General features: G+C 41.7%; 1 protein-coding gene across 1 annotated transcript in view; it reads right to left on the bottom strand.

Annotated features, from left to right (window-relative positions):
- Nucleotides 1-9,590: 9,590 nt before the first annotated feature.
- Nucleotides 9,591-22,902, bottom strand: part of LOC124622545 (brachyurin-like) — a 30,171-nt gene continuing 16,859 nt past the window's right edge. Inside the window, exons 4-7 of the mRNA XM_047148282.1 lie at nucleotides 21,193-21,359; nucleotides 17,937-18,035; nucleotides 12,592-12,734; nucleotides 9,591-9,819 (exon numbers count right to left, since the gene is read on the bottom strand). Of these exons, the coding sequence (XP_047004238.1) occupies nucleotides 9,643-9,819; nucleotides 12,592-12,734; nucleotides 17,937-18,035; nucleotides 21,193-21,359 (586 nt within the window). The 3' untranslated portion in view covers nucleotides 9,591-9,642. The remainder of the gene's footprint in view (nucleotides 9,820-12,591; nucleotides 12,735-17,936; nucleotides 18,036-21,192; nucleotides 21,360-22,902) is intronic.

The following is a 22,902-nucleotide window of genomic DNA, read 5'->3' on the forward strand; positions in this document are numbered from 1 at the left end:
TGCAGTGTTTTCACTGCTGAGCTGCTCGTCATCTCTCGCGCCCTAGAGTATATCCGCTCCTGCTCAGGTGAGTCCTTCGCTATCTGTTGTGACTCCCTGAGCAGTTTACGTGCTATCGACCAGTCTTTCCCTCACTCTCGTCTGCTGATGGCTATCCAGGAGACCCTCCAATACTCTTGCCCGTTGCGGCCGCTCTGTGGGCTTTGTGTGGACCCATGTCAGCATCCCGGGCAATGAACGTGTTGATACGCTGGCCAAACAGGCTGTCGGTGCACCAGCCTAGAGATTGGCCTTTCGGGGAGTACCTCAGGTCCGTTTTGCAGCAGAAGGTACTTCGCGCCTGGGGTGAAGAACGGCGCACCCTTCCTTCACACCGAGCGGGGTGGCGCAGTGGTTAGCACACTGGACTCGCATTCGGGAGGACGACGGTTCAATCCCGTCTCCAGCCATCCTGATTTAGGTTTTCCGTGATTTCCCTAAATCGTTTCAGGCAAATGCCGGCATTGTTCCTTTGAAAGGGCACGGCCGATTTCCTTCCCCATCTTTCCCTAACCCGAGCTTGCGCTCCGTCTCTAATGACCTCGTTGTCGACGGGACGTTAAACAACACTAACCTAACCCTAACCTTCCTTCACCCAACAAACTTCGCTCCATCAAGGAGGCTACCGGTGCGGGGGACCCACAAGGAGTGTGGTGTTCTTTGCCAGCTGTGCATTGTCCACACCCGGATGACCCACAGCTTATTGCGCCGTGAGGACCCACCTTTGTGTCACTGCGGGTCAGCTTTGACGGTAGTCCACATTTTGTTGGCCTGTACCCTTTTAACTGCGCTCAAGCAGACGTTTGCGCTGCCTGATATGCTCCCTGCACTTTTAACAGATGACGCTGCCATGGCAGGCTTAGTTTTGCGTTGTATTTGAGCAGGGGGCTTTTATCATTTGATCTAAGTGTTTGTATTTTTTTTTGTTGAGTCTGGCCTTTGGCCTACGATTTTAGACTGCTTTTTTTAGTGCATTTCTTGGTGGTTGGCTTTTCCTTTTTTTTTTTTGGTCTTTATGGTCGGCCAACCACTGTCCCCCTCTGTGTGATTTCAATTCCTTTTGTCTGGTCTCTATCTGAGTCTTTCTTGTCCTGTGTCGTCTCTTGTGAAATCCATGTTTGTTTTTATTCTTTGTGGGTGTTTCCCGTTCGTGTAAAAAGGGACTGATGGCCCTAGCAGTCTGGTCCCTTCAATCCCACAAACCAACCAATCTGCTGCAGGCTCGTTGTGGTGAAACAAGATATCATTATATAATTTTTTGGATTTTGATAACTTGTGTGAAGATAATTTCTGTTTAATTTGTTTGGCTCCCTACCACCTGTGATCCGCATCTTGCAATGTACTCATATTCTTAGACGTATCGAGATATTAGGGATGATGTGCCGGATTTTTCATCAGATGAATCACATAATCGGTCACATGCCCAATAAACTCAGCACATTCAGGCAACCCTTGGGGTGACCTGAAAAGTGCATCAGCGATCATGTTCTCACTGACCTTGGTGTATATGATTTCGGAATCGTAGTCTTACAGGAAAATACACCACCTAGTTAGTTGTAGCAAGAAGAAAGCTCATTGCTTTACGGCCACAATAAACTCTAATATGAAAAGTGTAAACGCAATAATTTTTCTGAGAGACCAGACGACAACAGGGCCTCCAGTTCTGTTCAAAGGGTTCAAATGGCTCTGAGCGCTATGGGACTCAACTGCTGTGGTCATAAGTCCCCTAGAACTTAGAACTACTTAAACCTAACTAACCTAAGGACATCACACACATCCATGCCCGAGGCAGGATTCGAACCGGCGACCGTAGCGGTCGCGCGGTTCCAGAATGTAGCGCCTAGAACCGCTCGGCCACTCTGGCCAGCTCCAGTTCTGTCACTGGGTATGCCGTTTTGCTTTTAGATAACACTTTATTTGCGTAGCTGATCATGTTAATTTTGCTTTTGCCATCCTTTTGCAATATTTGAAACAGACTGACTCCCAGTCCAGAACAGGACCCGTCTGATGTGACACAGAAGTCTCTCTCCATAACTGTCTGGTGTATATGTGAACATAGCATAGTTCATTCAGTTTTGTTAAAAGCTTTGTGGTACCAATATCCAGGGTGAGTTCCTCTTCGAGGGGTCTGACAGTTCTCGAATGTTGAGGAGGTGGTTGGAAACAAATTTTCGAAAGAATGCTACCAAACTGTAACAGTCCTTCAATTATTTCTTTGTGATAGGAGGAGGTAACTTCTATTGATTATATCTTATCTGGATCAAGAACAATCCCAGTAAGAGATATAATGTGGTCTAAGATTTTTAACTGTTTCCTGGAAAACTTTGATTTTTCAAGGTTGGCAGAATACCTATGTATAAAAGGTTTTTTAACTCTCTCACAAGGACATTCTACCACGGTGCAGGTGTTGTAATCAGCAGATTATCCACATAAAAAGTGACTTTGTCTAATACCTCTGGCCTGAGAATTGTCTCAAGTGGAGTAACAAACACAGTGGGACTGATGTTTAGCCCAAACAGTAACACTTTAAAATGATACAAATGTCCTGAGAAAATGAACTCCATGTCCTTTTTAGATCCCTCTAACAAAACCACATGCCAGTATGACGATCTTGATTCGATGGTAATTAGTTTCCTCCATGAAATCTCTGAAGATCTCCTCCAGCACTTCAGGTTGGCTCCTAACAGGGACAATAATTTTATTTATATACCAGGCGTCAAGTACTAGGTGCATGCTTCCTCTTGCATTCGAAACTGCTAACCGCTGACTGCTGCATGGGAACAGTGAAGTTTCAATGATATTCCAACGTAGCATCCTACATATCTACTGCTTTGTTTTACTCTGTTACGTAGATCTTTGTTGGCCTAGAAAACATATTTTTTGTTTCTTGTTGTAACATGAAACTTTACTGTTTTGCTTTATTTGTATTCCTACTTGAATCTCGTTTTAAGTGAGTATGCAAAAGTTTCAGTGCATGTTTCATTTTCTTTGTAATGCTTATGTGTAAAACTAAATGTAATATCCAGCACTGTTTTATGACCTGGGATGCGACAGTGATGCCGATAGTTGCAGTCGAACAGTGAATGAAATTCAGGATGTGTGCAGTATCGTGGGGCACGCGCCGTTTATGTTGTGTAATCGTGCTAGACAAAATTACACGAAAGTTTATGGCCATGTTCTTATTTTTTGGTCGCTGTGTAAACTAAATTTCGACATGGACGTTATGAAACGAAATGGTAGACTGTGAATACTGTAAGATTCATTGAGTACTATAAACAGTAGTGACATTGCTCACAAAAATGGACTGCGATTGTCGTGATTAGGACCGAACTGTTTTTCAGGTGACTGAGTTGCACGAACTAATGTAACTTGAATTTATTGTCTCGTACGCAACTTAATGAGCAACAAAACATTAACTTTCGCAGTAGAGACCTTAATACTGATTGTGACGCGTGGCACCGGTTTCTCCAGAGCTATGAACTCGCGACCGTGATCGCTAAAAAGGTATAGACTGTAATATCATTGTCAGCGGGTGGAAGTGAATTGCTCACTACTTTAAAATTATGTACAGGACATTAACACAGAAACGTGTGTGTAAGGAAAACTTTATTGGTACACCTACGAACTTGGATTTATACAGCAACAATTACGGGTGTGAACAAAAACAAAGTAGAACCGAGGAATATACTCATAAACCGTTTAAATCGAGCAGGTCACACAAGGATTCATAAGAAGGAACATATATAAGTGAATCCATAGTACACCATTCGATGAAACCAGCTTATTTTTTATATGAAACAAATATCGAATCATTTTCTCCATGGAATATTACGGACACGACCAAAACTCAAGCAGAATACGAGCAACACATTTACAATGGAATTCAAAGGGTGCAGTACACACAAGAACACAATACCATGAAAGCAGTTTCTGTGTACCACGAAATGAAAGCAAATACTGAATACTTTCAGTGAATCAATAAGAAAGCAAAATGATGGACTGATAAACTTATAGCACGCCATGTGGCCTGGCGGCGAACCAAGGTCACATTACCAGAAGCCCGTAAATGAGTTTCACGTCCCTGATGTAAACAAACCAATAAGCATGACTAAAGTAGGCGTTCAAAGAATTTGCGTTGGAACATATTTCTTTGGTCGACACTCCCATTTTTAATGTTGCATGCTGATGACAACAAATACACATACAGGTTTAATTACATTCATTATTACAAAAGTAACCTGTATTCATTATTTCAAAATTAACGCTTAGAGTACAGGGCGATGTTTCTTCTATAATTTTTGGTATTGAAATTACATTTAAAGTTATTCTTGTTTATTACCCGTTCATTAATAGCTAGACAGAAGAGCTTCGCATGTCGGTGGCTTCATTTAATGATAATGGTAAGTCGCCTGGGCATTTCGATAGTTCGTGTAGTGGGTGATGTTTTGTGTGTGTTTGTGTCGTGTGTGTGCGTGGTATGTGTGTGTTGATCTTACGTATTAACAGTTTAGTTGTTCAAGGTTAAAGATCCTTCAAAATTCTGAAAAATTTTGATGTTTACTAAATCAATTTCTTCATTTAAATGATGCTGGGTGATTTATGGTTATCGGTGAAAGTCTCTAACTGTTGCAAATGTACATCTTCATTTCCTTGTCTACAGTATGCAGAACATGGAAGCATGTTTTTGTATCTGTAATGGAGTGACTATTTCGTGTTATATCGAAAGCAAAACTGGATTTGTTCAGCTTCTTTTTTAAATGGATTGTGTCAATGTGCTCTTTATGCCGGATTTTAAAGTTTGTTCTTGTTTGCCTTATGTGGTAACTGGAGCAGCTATCTCAAGTTAGTTTATATATAACAGATTTATGAAAAGGTGTGCCGGCTGATTTAATGTTATAAACTATTTTGTTTTGTATACTGTTGTTTTTGTAGAAACATATTTTGACGTTTTGTGGTTTAGACAGTTTTGCGAACTGCTACAAGATGTTACTAAGAAGATATAGAGATATATTTAGTTTCATCTGCTGCTTTGGCCTGGTTTTTAGAGACTCTTTAATCGGTTTTCATTTTTGCATCTAATTTGTCAACTATGGATGGGTCATGAGCATTATTGTAAGCTACTGTTTTTAAAATGTTAAGTTCTTTAATTGTTGTGTATAAGTTAGAATGCTAGTTTGTGTAATTTGGGATGGCATGGTGTGTTGTTTAAAATAACATCTGATATGGCGAGTTTCCTATAATTTTAGGCTTTATGTCTGTTGTTGTGTCTTGTAATGTTTAATTCAATAAATTTATGTAAAACTTTCGAAAATGCGAGTGTTGACAAAAGAACTCTTTGCTCAAACTCAAATTTTTTGGGCATCAAATTTAATTACGTTCTTTGCTTGGTTTATATCCTGTAGAGCAACTGAGAGTTGTTGCTTGTGACAAAGCTTGTGTAGTAATGTGATATAACTCGAAAACATGAATTATGTTTCCCAGAATGATGTGTACACCAGGGGTAAACCCATTTCTGCTGATAACTGTAAGTAAAGGCTTCAAGCCGAACTTACGATGTAAATAATTCGTGACACCTCGTCATATTTAATGCTTACTTGTTTCACTTGTTCTCTCTTGTCATAGCTATACGACTCCCACAGTGCTACAATCACTCAAAGTGAGTACCATCTGAAGATGAGTCACTAGGCGATTTGAGTGTAAGAAAAACTAAAGCATCGCTAAAGGTGATTTGTTGCAGTTATTTCTGAAAACCTTTATTTGTTAAAGTCGCAGTGTTCCACTTGCATAACGGAAAAAAGTTTTATGAATGACAGTGTCAAGGAGTTTGCAAATACTGAAGCTAGGTCAGTAGATTTACTGTAATGATTTGTGTTATTTGAGGCGTCCAGATGCAAACTGCTGTAAATCTACTTTTTCTCCAAAATGAGTTGGTGCCACCATTTTGTTCTCTGTGCTGCCATCTATCGATTACCCTCTTAAAACACGAACAAAACAGCTTTTTTCTGCCCTAAAGTGTACCTCGAAAACCGTCTGCAGATGCAAAACACTGTCTTTCCACTTCTGCTCGCAAAGCAAAACTGAGTGAATTCATTGTATGATAAAGAAGCAGAACTTGGTGTATCCTTAGCGTACGCCATTATTAAAAAGGTTTGAAGATGCAAAACTCGCTTTGTACACATTATATATTTTGTCCGAATAATATAGCCTTCCCAGCTTAATACTTCATAAACTTTACTTTTGAGCCTATGGGTGGCAATTTCTCAAGTTGTACCTACTGCTAACTAGTGTGAAACAAAAAACAGTAGCACGTCAACTGTTACCTAGCCATATTGGCGTGTTTTTCTTGTCTTGGCTTGTTTGTGAGTGCATGGAGAGCGTTTGTGGTACTGTTGATGGATAACATACGAAGAGTGCTTTATCATTTCCTCCATAACCATGGATGTTACTGATGGAAGATTTATACAGTCAGTTCCAAAAGGAAAAGGCAGTATAAAATCAGCCAATCCTTCTGACTGGAAGAGGAACAAAGCAAAACGCACGAGATAAGATTTACTCCTCAACCTTAGTATTTTGTGCTATTTCACTGCATGGAAATAATAAGAACTTCATTACCAACATTTCTGTAAGCAGTAAGTTATACTGTGATGTTTTAGGTTTATGATAATATAAATTATGGTCATTTCATATGGCTGTAGTCAGGAACGATTCCCTTGAATGAACAGTGCATCACTGATTTTATAATCGTTTATTTAGGAAACGTAGTACAGCATATAATTTTTTAGTGCATTATCCTAGCTTTCTCCTCATTAGTACTGTTCTTTGGTAGATATTCCGCAAGTGGGTTTCCAGTTCTTCCCCAGTGCAAGCATGCAGCTTCATCAGTATACCAGTGTGCAAGAGTATCAATGCAGAATATAAGGAGATCACAGCAGGCCTTTTATAAAGTTGCAGACAAAATAAAACAGGACGTGTTTATAACTATAAACACATCAGTCGAATCTCCGAGGAGACATCGGATTGAAGCAGCAGATTCCAGGAAAAACATAAATACTTCAATCTGATACTATTTTCCCTATCTGAAAGCGGTAAACCAAACTCAGCAATTACGCGTGTGCCAAAAGATGTTTACTAGTGCTCTTGGCATATCAATAGCGAGAATACAAAGAGTCTGTAGACGGTACTTACAAACAGGAGAAGTTCCAATTGAAAAACAAGGTGGAGACCAAATGGCGAATATTTATCAAGGAAAACGGGATTCGGTTAAGGAGTTTATTGAGAAGCTGAAACCAGTGCAATCGCATTACTATCGTGGAAAAAACGTCAGTAGACTCTTCATGTCCTGTGAATTATCGATTGCAAAGCTTTGGAAAATTTTTAATGCGGATCCAGAGAAAACTGTGGATAAGGTTACGTACGAGTTTCTCAAATCTGCTTTTGCATCTGATTATGATATCAGTTTCGCTTCCCCAGCAACCGACTGTTGCGCAGTGTGCATCAGTTTAGAACAACAAATGAAGCCATTAACCCGAACAACTAGAGATGAGGTGAAGAAACAAGAATTGACAGCACAACTTGCTTTACACAAAGCTAAGGCAAATGCTTTTTATGATGTACTGGAAGTTGAGGGCAATGGTGGAATAACCCTGACATTTGACTACCAGAAAAACCTTCCACTGCCTAAACTTCAAAATCAAAGTGCTTATTATACATGTCAAATGTACATGTATAATTTTACAATCTGTCAAGGACCATCTGGTTCACGGAAAAACAAGGAGAACTCATTTATATACATATGGAAACAAAAAATACTTTGCAAAGGGATCCAATGAAATTGTGTCTTGTGTACATCACAGGTTAACATCTAAAGACCTAACTGACATCCATACCATCCGACTGGTGTCAGACAGTTGTGAAGGGCAAAACAAAAACCAGACGATGTTGGGTATGCTGTGCTATTGGCTAACACAAGAAGCTCCTGTCAACGCGAAACGAGTGAAGATATTCTATACAATGGTTGGACATTCGTTTCTACCACCCAGCAGAATTTTTGGCCGAATAGAAAAGGTTCTCAGGTCTAAAGTTACAATTACCTCACCGAGTGAGTATAATGAAGTGTTTGAGCATCACGGAATAGTTTTGCAATTAGGAGAAGATGTCAACAATCTGTGTTGGTAGGATGCAGTTACTGATGTCATTAAGCCACCTAGTCAATGGCACTTCAGTATTGCCCCCGTAAAACGGGTTGTGATCACCAGAATTAAACAAAGAAACGCACTAGTGAAGTGGCTTATAGAATGAACGCTGGTGAAGGAAGAGGGATATGCCGACGAGGCAAAGCCTACTCGTCCATACAGCCAAACGTTATCAGAATTGGAAGAGCCTTAAAGGAAGCTAAAGTAAGGGATACTGATTTCCTGCTCAATAAGCATTTTGGACAAATTTGGGAAGAAAACGAAAAATGCCGGCCGGAGTGGCCGAGCGGTTGTAGGCGCTTCAGCCTGGAACCGCGCGACCGCTACGGTCGCAGGTTCGAATCCTGCCTCGGGCATGGGTGTGTGTGATGTCCTTAGGTTAGTTAGGTTTAAGTAGCTCTAAGTTCTAGGGGACTGATGACCTCTGATGATAAGTCCCATAGTGCTCAGAGCCATTTGAAAACGAAAATCTTGGTTTCTACTAGAATGTAATCCATTGTCAGACAGCTGGGAACATTGCAGATGAAGATTCAGACTTTGAAATTCATCCAGAGGAGAATGAGTTGCCAGTGTAATTAAGAGGGGACGGGTCAGGACTTGAAAGCTTGTGACGTATTAACTACCTTCAAACTATTGTTTAATGTCACATACTTTGTATCAACGACTTTCAAACTATTGTTTAATGTCACATACTTTGTGTCAACTACTTTCAAACTATTGTTTAATGTCACATACTTTGTAATCACATTCAGTTTTAGTCTTTAAATATTTTGTAACAGTATTAAGGTTTCTTTTTTATATAATGATAATATATGCACATCGATATCTACAGAAGCATAACTCTGTAGATCCCTGGGAACAGAGGCAAAACTCGATGAATCCAAATTATTTAAGGTAATAACTAACAAAATAAAAGCTGAATATTTCAGGAATTGTCAAAAATATACTCCTTAGGTAAGCATAAATCTATTATGAAAAGGAATTTCGAATATCTGCCATGTGAAGTAAGTAAGAAGTGTTTTTCGTTTCCTGAAAAAAATATTCTAGTGCACTCACTGCATTTTGCTTCTGGACGCCTCAATTTAGTGTTGTATGTGTGATTTCTTAATACTGTGGGCGGAATAGCTAGTGAACTTACTTTCATCATTAGCTGGGTGCTCAAAGGTACTGTTGATACTGATATTTTATGGGCTAGGTCTATTCGTGGCCATATTAATTCCTAAAGTGAATCCAGTTACTTAATGTCTGCCTTGTACTGCTTAATAGAGAGCTGTACTAAGAGACACTTTCCTGATCGTAAGATAAAACGTGGAAGCTTAGTGATTTCCGTATCTATGCTAACAAAGGAAAATACAATGCTGCTGTTTTGGGTCTTTTATTGATTCACACAGAATACACGAGCAAAGCGCATCTATGATCTGATGGCGATGCCACTGTTCTCGCTGATCCAGTCCATGTAGTTGGTGACGCGGGTGAACACTGGTGGCCAGCCGACCTCGCATCCAAAGATGATACCGAAGGACACAATTCCGATCTGCGTGGCCGATCCGTCGTCCTCGTAGATCACCAGTGGGCCGCCACTGTCGCCCTGTACACACAGACGGAGGGATTACCAGAGGACTGGAAAATGCAGACGTTCACGCGGAGCGTAGTAGTAATGAGGTACAGGAGGCATCTAACTTATACAGGGTGCGACAAGAAGGTGTGGCGAAACTTTCAGGAAACATTCTTCACACATAGAGGAATTAAATGTGTTGTATGGAAATTGGTTCGGAGAGAGACAGATATAGGACGTTCCAGCAATGCACGAAACGTGTTGTTACATGAAATGTTCAAAATTCCGCCTTGATTACGTTACGGACCAGATTTAAATGAATAAATGAAAATGGAGAGGATTACAAAGGCATCGTAGTTGTAAGCTTAGGGACGACTCATTGTCTTGTCTGTTAATCGTCGATAACACCTCGTACTATAGCAGTCTCTCGTGTGTACACAATGCTGCTGCAAGGACAGCCTCCAGCAGCTTAACCAGAGGGTCACAGTTCGCTGGAGTGCTTAGACTACAGCTGAAGCAGCAACTATGTAATCATCATCAGCTGACGGTAACAGCGGAACTCTTCATCATGCCTAGAACAATGAACCGAACAGAGTGCAGCAAGTTATTTCACTTCCAATGAATATAAATGACAGTACGGACTCGAGTTACATTGCCTGATACTTGTATTGAATGATTCGAAGAGAAGTATAGGGGAGCGCGCTTATAATTCTTTATTGGCGGAGATACGAATAAAATATATTATAGTACATTTGTGTGTGGAGAACCTATTCAATCTCAGTCAGCACCAACACAAGAAAAGCCGACACTGCCGTTCCCATTTGTAGACATTTAAAGAGCCTCTGACTGTGTACAGATGGAATTTTGTGCGAACTCCACAGACATGTGCTTCCAGTCAGTTATGTCCGCCTTATGGCATACTTTCTAACTGTCCATCCAGTGTAAGAATCAACTAAACCCACTCGCCAAAGTTCCATCTCGTCACTGCTCCTTCCATTCTCTTCTATTTGAATTCAGAAACTGCTGGCAGTACTTCTTCATCAGTCTTGGAAAATCCAGGGAATAATTATAGGAAAGAACACCCAGGCTCTTTACGCACTAGACCTTTACCTCACAATCTACAACTATTCAAATACCTAACCAAAGCACTCAAATATCTTGACCTAATCTTCGATGAAAAGTTAACCTACTAACAGTCCAAAATACATCCAGCCGTACTCTTGATCTAACACAATATTGAGATTAAATCCGTCTACAGTCTTACATACCTAAAAGTCGTTCATCGATTCCATCCTCCCCTATGCAAATTCTGCATGGTTCTCTGCCTCTCCCATGTTTACCACTCTTTCCGAGACCTTGAGCGTTGCACAATCCGCCTCGATTTACGTGTTCTTTTACCCTTCCCACCTGTATCCCGTACCAAATCATAAACACCTGAAGTATCTTCAGTCCTATGCCTCCCCTCAAAATCAAACCCCCTATACCCTGCTATATACTCCACCATTGAGAACCGTACTTGGCTGCCTCACCTTTCTCACCAGTCCCACCTTCCCTAAATCTTCACACACTCCATGCACTTTTCCTAGGTAACTTCAAGCACCTTCCCCTCAAAGACCAAGACATCATTCTTGAGACGTTACCATTGTATCGATCGTACGGAACCTACTTATTCCTTCTTTTCAAATAAAGACTCAAGGCTATCGTTTCCATTCATAACGGAAGTCCTTCCGCCCCTTAGTACCGACACACATCCCTTGATCCCTACCGATAATCGACCCACACCGTTCCTCATATAACCTAGTCTTCAGTTCTATACACGCCTAAACTCATCACCTAGGAAATGTTAGTAGGAACGCAGAGCACCATCACCCTAAGAAGTCATCAGATCGTACATACAACCGTTCCATCAAGATTATGATATTGCTTTTATTCTTGTTCAAGACTGTGATATTGCTTTTATTCTTGTTCTTATCTGTAGATGTGATTGTTTTTCAATCAAAGGCAAAATGGAAGCTGCCAGCCCGCATCCCCTAGAGGAGCAATGTAAATGTTAAATGAAAAAAAAATGTATGACTACAAAGGGAAGTAACTGTATACTACTCAGATTGTGGTAATTTCTCTGTGTCTCATTGGGACATAGATAGTCAAGTGATTCTGCACGATCTCGTTTATAGCAGCAGAAACACGCGTATGTCCGCGTGCAAGGATGTAAAAACCTGCGTATATACTATTTTTGTGTGTGTAGAAGAGATAAAAAGAAACACTTCTCCATGTAACAAAAATGTCATATGTATCTGTTTCCCCGCTAGCAGTTCATGGAATTTTTGACTCTAGTGATACTCAGAGACGATGTTCAAACTTCTGTGTGATGAATATTGTTTTAGAGATGTTGCCTCACTCTTCTGGATTTTCTCTTGTGGGCGAAGAAGAATAATTTGCTGTACAACACACAGATAGACACCACATAAGAACGGGTTGCCCATTCGGCTAAGGCTGCAGGCAGTTTACGCGAAACACCTGGTTGTTACGACCGTGTTAGACAGTCACCAGAACGCCGATACCAGTTGTGCGTTAATGTAAACGGGCGGCATCCTCACCAATATCTCTGAAACAGTATTCATCACACAGCACTCTGAACACTGTCTCTGACCGTCAACAACATTAAAGCCCTAATGGCCCGTAGCAGGAGAAAGAAGCATCTGTGTCGTGCCACACAAATGTAGTGTTTCTCTTTACCTTATCTAAACACTAAAATTTTGTACACGTATTTTTTCTACTCCCTGTGTGTTGTGTGTGTATACGTACGTTGCAAGTGCTGACGCCGTTGTCGCCGGACGTGCAGATGTGCATGTCGTCGTCGATCTGGAAGAAGTAGCGCAGGTTGCAGGACAGGTGGCTGATGACAGGTGCCACGGCGTAGCGCAGAACCTCGCTGATCTGTTCAGATGCTGCAACACGAAAATGGCAACTGTGTACTCTCGCTGAGCGTAATGCAATAAGGAATGAGGAACTGCGGCATTAGCTGGACCCGCCGACTGCTGAAGTATCAGCTTATGAACTGCAACCCTACATGACTGAGAGAGAACCAAGAAGAAGAGGTCTTACATCAACATAACGAGACGCGCCACGGTCGAATACCCACCAACAATAACCTTCTGGAAGCAGTGAAGAAACGAGCGTCGGGGAGACTAGGAAGGATTTCCTGAGACCCTGATAGCCATCTCCCAAAGTATTTGACCGAAATTTATAGAGTAAAACAGAAATGATTTCTGGCACTCCCCAAGGCAGTGTTATAAGCCCTTCGCTGTTTCTTATCTATACAAATGATTTGGGAGAGAATCTGAGCAGCCGTCTTAGGTTGTTTTCAGATGACGCTGTCGTTTATCGACTGATAAAGTCATCAGAAGATCAAAACAAGTTGCAAAACGATGTGTTTGGTGCGAAAATTGGCAGTTGACCCTAAATAACGAAAAGTGCGAGGTCGTCCACATGAGCACTAAACTGAATCCGTGAAACTTCGGTTACGCGATAAATAAGTCAAATCTAAAGGCTATAAATTCAAATTAATACCTAGGAATTACAGTTACGAAGAACTTAAACTGGAAAGAACACAGAGAAAATGTTGTTGGGTAATATAAACAAAGACTGCGTTTTATTGGCAGGGCACTTAGAAAATGTAACACATCTACGAAACAGACTGCCTACACTACGCTTGTCCGTCCTGTTTTAGAATACTTCTGCTCGGTTTGGGTTTCTTACTAAATAGAATTGACGGAGTACCATCGAAAAAGTTCAAAGAAGGTCTGCACGTTTCGTATTATCGTGAAATAGGGGAGAGAGTGTCATTGAAATGATACAGGATTTGGGGTGAACATCATTCGAATAAAGGCGTTTCCCGTTGCGGCGGAATCTTTTCACAAATTTTCTATCCCCAGATTTCTCCCCCAAATAGGAAAATATTTTGTTGACGCCGATCTACAAAGGCAGAAATGATCACGATAAAGGTAAATGATAGATCTCACTGAAAGTATATAAGTGTTGGTTTCTTCCGCGAGCTGTACGACATTGGAATATCAGAGAATTGTGAAGGTGGTTGGACGAACCCTCTGCCAGGCACTTAAATGTGATTTGCAGAGTATCCATCCAGATGTAGATGTAGATGTACACCTTGGCTGAAACAGCAGAGCGGCCCCTGTGAATTGCAACTTGCACCTCAGCTCGCCTTGGGCTATCCATCCAGACAAATAAGAAATCCAGCTTGATTATGATACCAAGTACAGTAGTGTAATGTTGCCTACTGCAATGCTGTTTAGTGTAGTGTTGTATGGTAGCATAGTCCAGAACTGTAAATTACAAAATTTGTGATCTGTCAATAATGCATAGTGTAGCAAACCAGTGTTGTATGCCTTCTAGATTCTGGATGAACATATATCTGTGTGCCAGATGGCCAAATGGTAGTATGTAGACGTTTCTTTTTATTATTATTATTTTTCTTTTTATGTGGATATTCTGTGTAGATTTTTTCTCCTTAAACGGCGTAATGCTTAGTTATTACTACCACATCTGAAATTGTGTTAAAATATTATTTGCTGTATTCATGCCAATTCGTGCGCAGCATTCGGTCTATTCTTGTATATAGACAACAAACTAAAAGAAAATAACAAATAAATAAAAAGAAATGAACACTTGCTCGAAACCCCTTCATTTGGTGAACATTCACCGGATGTGCCATTGGTTATTTTGCAAGTGGCTCTGAGCACTATGGGACTCAACTTCTCAGGTCATTAGTCCCCTAGAACTTAGAACTAGTTAAACCTAACTAACCTAAGGACATCACACACATCCATGCCCGAGGCAGGATTCGAACCTGCGACCGTAGCGGTCGCGCGGTTCCAGATAGTAGCGCCTAGAACCGCTCGGCCAGCCCGGCCGGCGGTTATTTTGCAAATTGCTTTTGGCCAGGCATGTTAACATTTATCGAAGTAATTCGTGTTCCACAACTGAAGGTGAGATAAATACTGCAGCTGAATCTCAGTACCTTGGTCAATCTACATGAGTCATTGGCACTATTTTATGTTACATTTGAGATTTAAGCAGCTCCCTTTCTTCACTTCCTGAAATAACTTTTGTGGCGAAGGAACTTTATATCACGATTTTTCCTTTTGCGAGAAGGAAGCTAAAGTACGATGGAACGAAGATAAGGGTTCAGTGGATTAGGTCCAAGAAAATGCCCTGAATATCGTTTTTAGTATATTAAAATTTCAACATGATATATATATTTTGCATTTACCTTAATTCATTTTTAATTTATTTTTTTAAAAATGCTCATATAGGCTTGGCGTGAAATATTCCCTGGCGAAATATGTCATTTAAATTTTCAGAAAATTTGCAGATAATACATCTGCAGTACGTGTAGTCACAGTTCGCTAATCTGGTACTACAGGCAGTTGTTTCCATTTCAGAAGGCGAATATCCAGAGCGTCAATATGATAGTTTGGGGTGGGGTGGGGGGTGGGGGTGGGGGGACAAGGTCTGGAGGTATGGAGTATTTTTAATAATTTCACAGATGAATAATGACTTCAAGCACCCATAAAAAAATTCCTGTTCTGACCCTATTATAAACCTGCATAATTCCGACTTTTAAATAATTTTCTTGAAACAAAATCACCTGGCTACACTATGTATTTTTTTCCTTTTCATGAGGGCTAGGTGGGGGTGGGGGGAGGCGCAGCCCCCCTTGTCTCCGGGTACGAGCGCCCTTCCGAATATCAAGAACAACGAACTCGTTTGTTGTTTATTTGTGAATTTTATTGTTGGATCAGTGCAAATATGGCATGATTCAGTAACCGAATTTTTAAAAAGAAGAAATCTCCAGGGAAGCACATGAGAAATAGAATAACGACAGTTTCTTGCGAAAATGGGGGCATTGCTACTGGCAGTGCAGTCGCTGTGTGGGAGGAGGCGGCGTCAACTACGACATCCGGTGCATAGAAGCTCCATGTATATGAGGACCAGAATTCCGGTCAAAACTATATTGCCTCATAATCTCATTCTGATTCTGTGTGCAATCATGAAGACTTCTCTTTAGAACTATGTAGGACATAAATCTCTTAAAGACGGCTTCATCATGTCCACGACAGTTTTTAGCAGACTCTGGTTACTTTTATAAACACGCCCCTGTCCTTAGTATCTGCTGCATTTGCACCAACAGTCTGGTCACTTCGGACATAACCCATGTAAAGGTTAAAGACAGATAGACATAGTGTATTACAATTTACACTTGGGAACAAATAGTGCTGTTGCGACATACAACAAGGAATATATTATTAAATACCATATGGACTGCGAGTATGCGAGTCATTCAGAGACGATGAGAGAAAAAGGAATGTAGCGAAGAAAGAGGGTTGGGTGAGGCATGATATATAGAGGTCGAAAACTGATGATAGAAGCATAGTTGTCTAGTGGCGCAGAAAATACTTCCTATGGACCGGGAGACACTAAACCGTTGCTGAAACTTTAGTCGCCGTCCGCAACCGCACCCTCCCAAAATGCTTTTTCCTCCTGTAACGAATATTTTCAATCGATCTGTTAAAGACATAAAATGGTCAGTATTTGTACAGAATATCAGTGCACACATATTGCGATAATCTTTACTAAAGATGCCGAAAAAGTAAAGATGAATACCAACAGTAGATGTTGAAAAAAAAGTTGTTTTCATTTTTTCAGCAATATATGAATTATTACTTAAAGAATAATTAAGGATGTCCAGCGGACGAGTCCCTGATTTCAGTATTAAATATCTCAAAAGCTAAGATCGATAGACAAGTGCAACAAACGGGATGTTCGTTGTGAAAGCTGTAGGAACTTTATACAGAAAAGCTGCTAACAGATAGCGTTGTAATCGCAATACGTAGTGGTTATAAGTAGTGCACCACAGCTAAGAGCGATCAGTTCTGCAGTTGAAACGTGAAAGGAGGTTAGTGTAGCGAAGGAAGAGGTTGAAGTCATCTCTTCCGTTTTTTCTGGTATTGGAATGCCATAGGTTAGAACACAGCCCTACGACAACAAGGCACAGTTTGCAAACAGGATTTAATGTTCCCAAATGATTCGATACGAAAACTATTCGCAAGCTCTTCGCCGGATTCCAGTGGACAGGCAGTGTGACTCATCATCTAGGAGGGATTTTTGGCCCGGGCAAACTGTAGTTGCTCCTGAACATGTCATCACGGGGATATCCGTCCGAAGGACTGTAGAAAAGACTGGTCTGAACCGTTCCAGCACGCAGAACATACCGAGACAGAGCCTATATATGTGTCCATTCAAGATTGAAAGCCACCAGGCCGTACCTGAACCGTGCGACATAGGGCTGCCTTTGCGAACCACATCTTCATAATGGTTGCTAATTAAGATTTTCATGTTGGCTGCATCTGGTTCACAGATGAGGCACGCTTCCACCTGAACGGAGTCGTGAATAAACAGAAATGGTGATTTTGGGGTACCGAAAATCTCCATTTGTGTGAAGCGGAACCATTGCATTCTCAGAGAGTTACTGTTTGGGCTGTGGTATGCAGCAGAGGACGCTAGCGTTGGAGGATCAACCACGTACTGAGTGATTTGCGCAAGATGGATCCAGACCACATCGCACCAAACAGATGTTTCACTTTCTAGATCAACGCATCGGGAATGTCATTGTGTTTGTCTACTGCCAATTTGTTGGCGCAGTGATGGATTGGCACCAATATTCGCCCTATCTGACTCCTTGTGGCTACTTTTTGTGAGACACTTTGTAAGACAATATCTACCGGAACCATCTCACCACACTCGGCGAGCTTGAATCGGCGATCTAATTACATCTGAGTCCATTTTTGTTGAGAAACTACAAGATGTGATGGTAGCATTTATTGTTCGTTTGCGCGACCAGATTGTGATGTGATTGTAAATATTGATTGAGGAGCAGGAGTCTGTTTCATTAGCAAAGCAACGCGAGAACAAAGGAGAGCCCTAAGTCTTGCTTACATTATTATACTTGCATACCACGCACGTTTATCCACGCGTGCGCATACGTGCGCGCCCACACACACACACACACACACACACACACACACACACACACACAGGTATATATATGTTACCAACAGAGGAGTACTCACAGTCGCTCTCCAGTCCCCATCCACTGACGGTCGTCTCAGCTCCGACGAACTTGTTGTTCAGCTCACTGCTACTGGGCAGGTTCACAGGCTGGATGTATTCTGTAGGCAGAGAGAAGTCTCCTTGTTTCACATTGCAGCACACCTCCCAAAGGAGATCAACAGCAGCAACGACTCTCCTTTTGACAATGGACGGCAAGGGAAGAAAATCATGTGATCTATACTAGTTATGCACTGAGGTGGTAAAAGTCATGGGACAGAGATATGTACACACACAGATGGCGGTACTATCACGTACACAATATTCAAAAGGGCAGGCGATGCTCGGCGTGATTATGGTCTGACGACGGGAATTAACAGACCTTGAATGGGAAATGGGGAGCTAGACACATGGGACATCGTTAGGGAATTCAGTATCCCGAGATACACAGCGTCAAGAGTGTGCAAAGAATACCAAATTTCAGGCATTCGTCTCACCACAGGCAACGTAATGGCCGACGGCCTTCTCTTAACGACCGAGAACAGCGGCGTTTGCTTAGTCGTCAGTGCTAACAAACAAGTGACACTGCCTGAAGTAACCTCGGAAATCAGTGTGAGATGTACGACGAACGTATCCGCTAGGACACCGCTGCATAATTTGGCGTTAGTGGGATGTAGTAGCAAACGACCGACTGGAACGCCTTTACTAACAGCATGACATCACCTACAGCGCCTCTCCTGCACTCGTGGCCGTATTTGTTGGACCCTAGACGACTGTAAAACCGTGGCCTGGTCAGACGAATCCCGATTTCAGTTGGTAAGAGCTGATGGTAGGGTTCGAGTGTGGCGCAGACCCCACGAAGTCATGGATCCAAGTTAGTTAGTTAGTTGGTTACGTGTTCCATTGATGAGTCGCACGATACGGTAGCCGTTATGATGTGGAATACCATCTCCATTCCAGTGGACAGGCATATATATATATATATGTATATATATATATATATATATATATATATATATATGCCTAGGCACATGGGACATTCCATTTCGGAAATCGTTAGGGAATTCAGTATCCCGAGATACACAGCGTCAAGAGTGTGCAAAGAATACCAAATTTCAGGCATTCGTCTCACCACAGGCAACGTAATGGGCTGTCATATATATATATATATATATATATATATATATATATATTACAGAGATAAATATTAATATTTCTATTATTTACCCCATACCCTTAAATGGCACAAAATGCATATACTATATTTATATGGTTCAAATGGCTCTGAGCACTATGGGACTTAACATCTATGGTCATCAGTCCCCTAGAACTTAGAACTACTTAAACCTAACTAACCTAAGGACATCACACAACACCCAGCCATCACGAGGCAGAGAAAATCCCTGACCCCGCCAGGAATCGAACCCGGGAACCCGGGCGTGGGAAACGAGAACGCTACCGCACGACCACGAGATGCGGGCACTATATTTATAGATTATATTTATTCCTATTCAAGAATTCATCTATGGTATAGAAGTAGTAGTCAAGGAGAAATGATTTCAATTTATTTTTGAAGTTATTACTGCTGTCTGTTAGACATTTTATTTCATCTGGTAATTTCTCGAAAATTTTTATAGCAGCATATTTTACCGCTTTCTGTGCCAAAGATAGGTTGAGTAAAGGATAGTGTAAGGCTTTCTTTTTTCTAGTATTATAATTATGAATGTCACTGTTTTTTTAAACCGGTCCATGTTCTTGAGAATAAATTTCATTAGTGAGTAAACGTACAGTGAGGCTGTTGTAAGAATTACCAATCTTTTAAAAATATGCCTACAAGATGTGTGACTATGAACCCCACACATTATTCTAACCACTTTCTTTTGAGCAGTGAATACTTTTTGTCTAAGTGTTGAGTTACCCCAAAACATTATTCCGTATGAGATCAAAGAGTGGAAGTATGCAAAGTATGTTAGCTTACTAAATTCTGTAGCCTCAAAATTGACAATTATTTTTACTGCAAAAGTTACTGAACCTTGTCGCTTTAGAAGATCCAAAACATGAACTTTCCAGTTAAAGTATGCTCTACCCTGTCTACTGGCTTCTATTATGTGTTATATTTATTGAAGGAACTGTAATTTTTGCAGCAGAAAATTTGATGTACTGTGTTTTTTCAAAGTTTAGAGCAAGCCCATTTGAAGAAAACCAGATAATGACTGTTCCAAAGACCTTATTTGTATCATTTTCAATTGGAGTTTCTTTTACTGGATTACTAATGATGCTTGTGTCATCAGCAAACAGTGTCAGTTCAGCCTCTTGTCTCAGATAAGAAGGGAGGTCGTTCAAATGTATCAAGAACTGAATGGGACCCGTGATTGAACCCTTGTATCATTTTCAATTGGAGTTTCTTTAAAGCTGTCAACAAGGCACTGTGCAAGCTGGTGGTGCCTCCATAATGGTGTCGGCTGTGTTTACACGGAACGGACTGGGTCTTTTGGTCCAGCTGAACCGAACGATGACTAGAAATGATTCTGTTCGGCTTCTAGGAGACCATTTGCAGCCATTCATGGACGTCATGTTCCCAAACAACAATAGAATTTTGTGGATGAGAATGCACCATGTCACCGCGCCACAATTGTTCGTCTTTAGTTTGAGGAACATTCTGGAAAATTCGAGCGAATGATCTGACCATCCAGATCGCCCGACATGAATTCCGTCGAATCTTTATGAGACTTAATCGAAAGATCAGTTGTTGCACAGCATCCTGCACCGGAAACACTTTCGCATTTAGGGACACCTATAGAGGCAGCATGGCTCAATATTCTTGCAGGCGACTTCTAACGACTTGCTGAGTCCATACCATGTCGACCAGCTGCACTATGCCAGGCAAGAGGAGGTCCGACACTTTATCACGAGGTACCCCATGAATTTTCCTACCTCAGTGTCTTTTGCTGCATGAGATTGCTGTAGAACTGCAGAACATTGTAAGTGAAAACACATAGCAATAATTTGTGTTCTAATTAACTGCAAAATTAATTTTGTCTAAATGGATTGTAACAGGTAAGTCGATGGACAGTGTCCACTAAGAAAACGGTTAATCATTCAGTTTTACTAGGCAGAGACTCTCGCTGCAATAGGTCCGTAGTTTTAGGTTATACTGTAGAGTTAAAACTGCGGACCTCTTGCAGCAACTGTCTATGCTATTCATTGTAGTCGTATAGCGTTGACCGACGTGCGTCTGAACTGGAGCGCAACGGCAGCTGTCACTGTGGGAGTGCTCACCGTTGAAGGTGACGGCGCTGGGCAGCTGTACGAGGGCAATGTCGTTGGAGGGCGGGCTAGCGATGTATCTGTTATGCACGATCTTGGTCGTGCTCGAGAGCACCACCTGCTGGGCCTCCTCCTGGCGCACGTACAGAGCGCCCAGGTGAATCTCGAACAGCGTGCCCCTGCAACACAACACAGAGAGCTTGTCAACAAGCACAGTACGCCAGAGGCGGATTAAGCGTGGCGGCCGCTATAAAACCGGTTGTTCATTCAGTCATTCGTTCGTCATATTCTGTAGATCCCATAAAGGGCAACAGGCATGTACACTAAAAAAGACAGAAAAAACAGAGAGACTTAATCAATGCGCTGTATTATCATTAAACCATCACTATACTCTACAGTACAACAAGCTTTCGAATACCAGGGCGCTGATTATCCTGTTAGTGTATTATCCGTGCACAGTTCGGCGACTGTTGAAAAACTAAAAACGAATCCTGAAGTATCTATAAGGGGCAGTTAAATGGAAACTGAACACCCGCCACAATAGGACCGTGGAATGGTTCCATTCAAAAGTGATCACCGCTCGTATTGACACATTTATCCCACAGGGAAACGCCACGATCAGTTCGTGTTGCAGCCAGCCGTTGTGACCGAGCGGTTCTAGGTGCTTCAGTCTGGAACCGCGCGACCGCTACGGTCGCAGGTTCGAATCCTGCCTTGGGCATGGTTGTGTGTGATGTCCTTAGGTTAGTTAGGTTTAATTAGTTCTAAGTTCTAGGGGACTGATGACCTCAGATGTTAAGTCCCATAGTGATCAGAGCCATTTGAACCAGTTCCTGTTTCGCAGAATGCAGCTAGCCGCTGAAGGATCCAGAACCTCATGCATTTTTGAACTTCCTCATCCGACTGAAATTCAAGTCCACGCATGCCTTACTTCAGTTCACCAAAGATGTGAAAATCCGACGGCGAAAGATCCAGTTTGTAGGGAAGATGTTGCAGTGTTTCTCAATCTAGTTGCTGAATCGTAGCCTTCGTCCAATTCGCAATGTGGAGGCGGGCGTTATCATGCAACAGGCTGATCCCATACGACATCATTCGAGGGCAAACGGCAAAGCCAACAGTGGAAACATCACACATCTCCCCTGCCAAAGAAATCCAAATCTGTTCACACAAGTTCCGGTAAGGTCATGATGACTTCGTCTTTCGATTGCAGTTACCCTCCGCTCGTCGAGTTCCTCGAGCGTCGAACCACAATCAATGCGCTACGAAGACACTTTGCAGAAACGTGTCATGAAGTCAAAGCTCCCAGGAATACCGTCGGACAGAATCATCCTGTTGCATGTCAACGGCCGCCTCCACACTGCCACACGAAGACAACGAACGCTTCAGTGATTTGGTTGGGAAACATTACAACTACCTTCGTATTGCCCGGATCTTTCACCGAGTGATTTTCACGTCTTTTGCTAGCTGAAGAAAGACATGCGTGGAATGTGGCATCAGTCGGACGAGGAAGTGCAAGAGTGGTTGCGTTCTACGAAACAGGAATTGATGGTCTCTTCTCCCAGTGGGATAGATGCATTAATTACTTTTGAATGGAACCACTCCATGATCCTGCTGTGGTGGGTGTTAGACTTTCATTTCACTCCCCCCTTATATATTACTGACTAAACCGTTTCATCGCTCACAGTTCATTGTCCATGATTCACAATTTCAGTTGCAGGATGC

This window comes from Schistocerca americana, chromosome 7, assembly GCF_021461395.2.
Source record: "Schistocerca americana isolate TAMUIC-IGC-003095 chromosome 7, iqSchAmer2.1, whole genome shotgun sequence".
NCBI classification, from domain to species: Eukaryota; Metazoa; Arthropoda; class Insecta; order Orthoptera; family Acrididae; genus Schistocerca; species Schistocerca americana.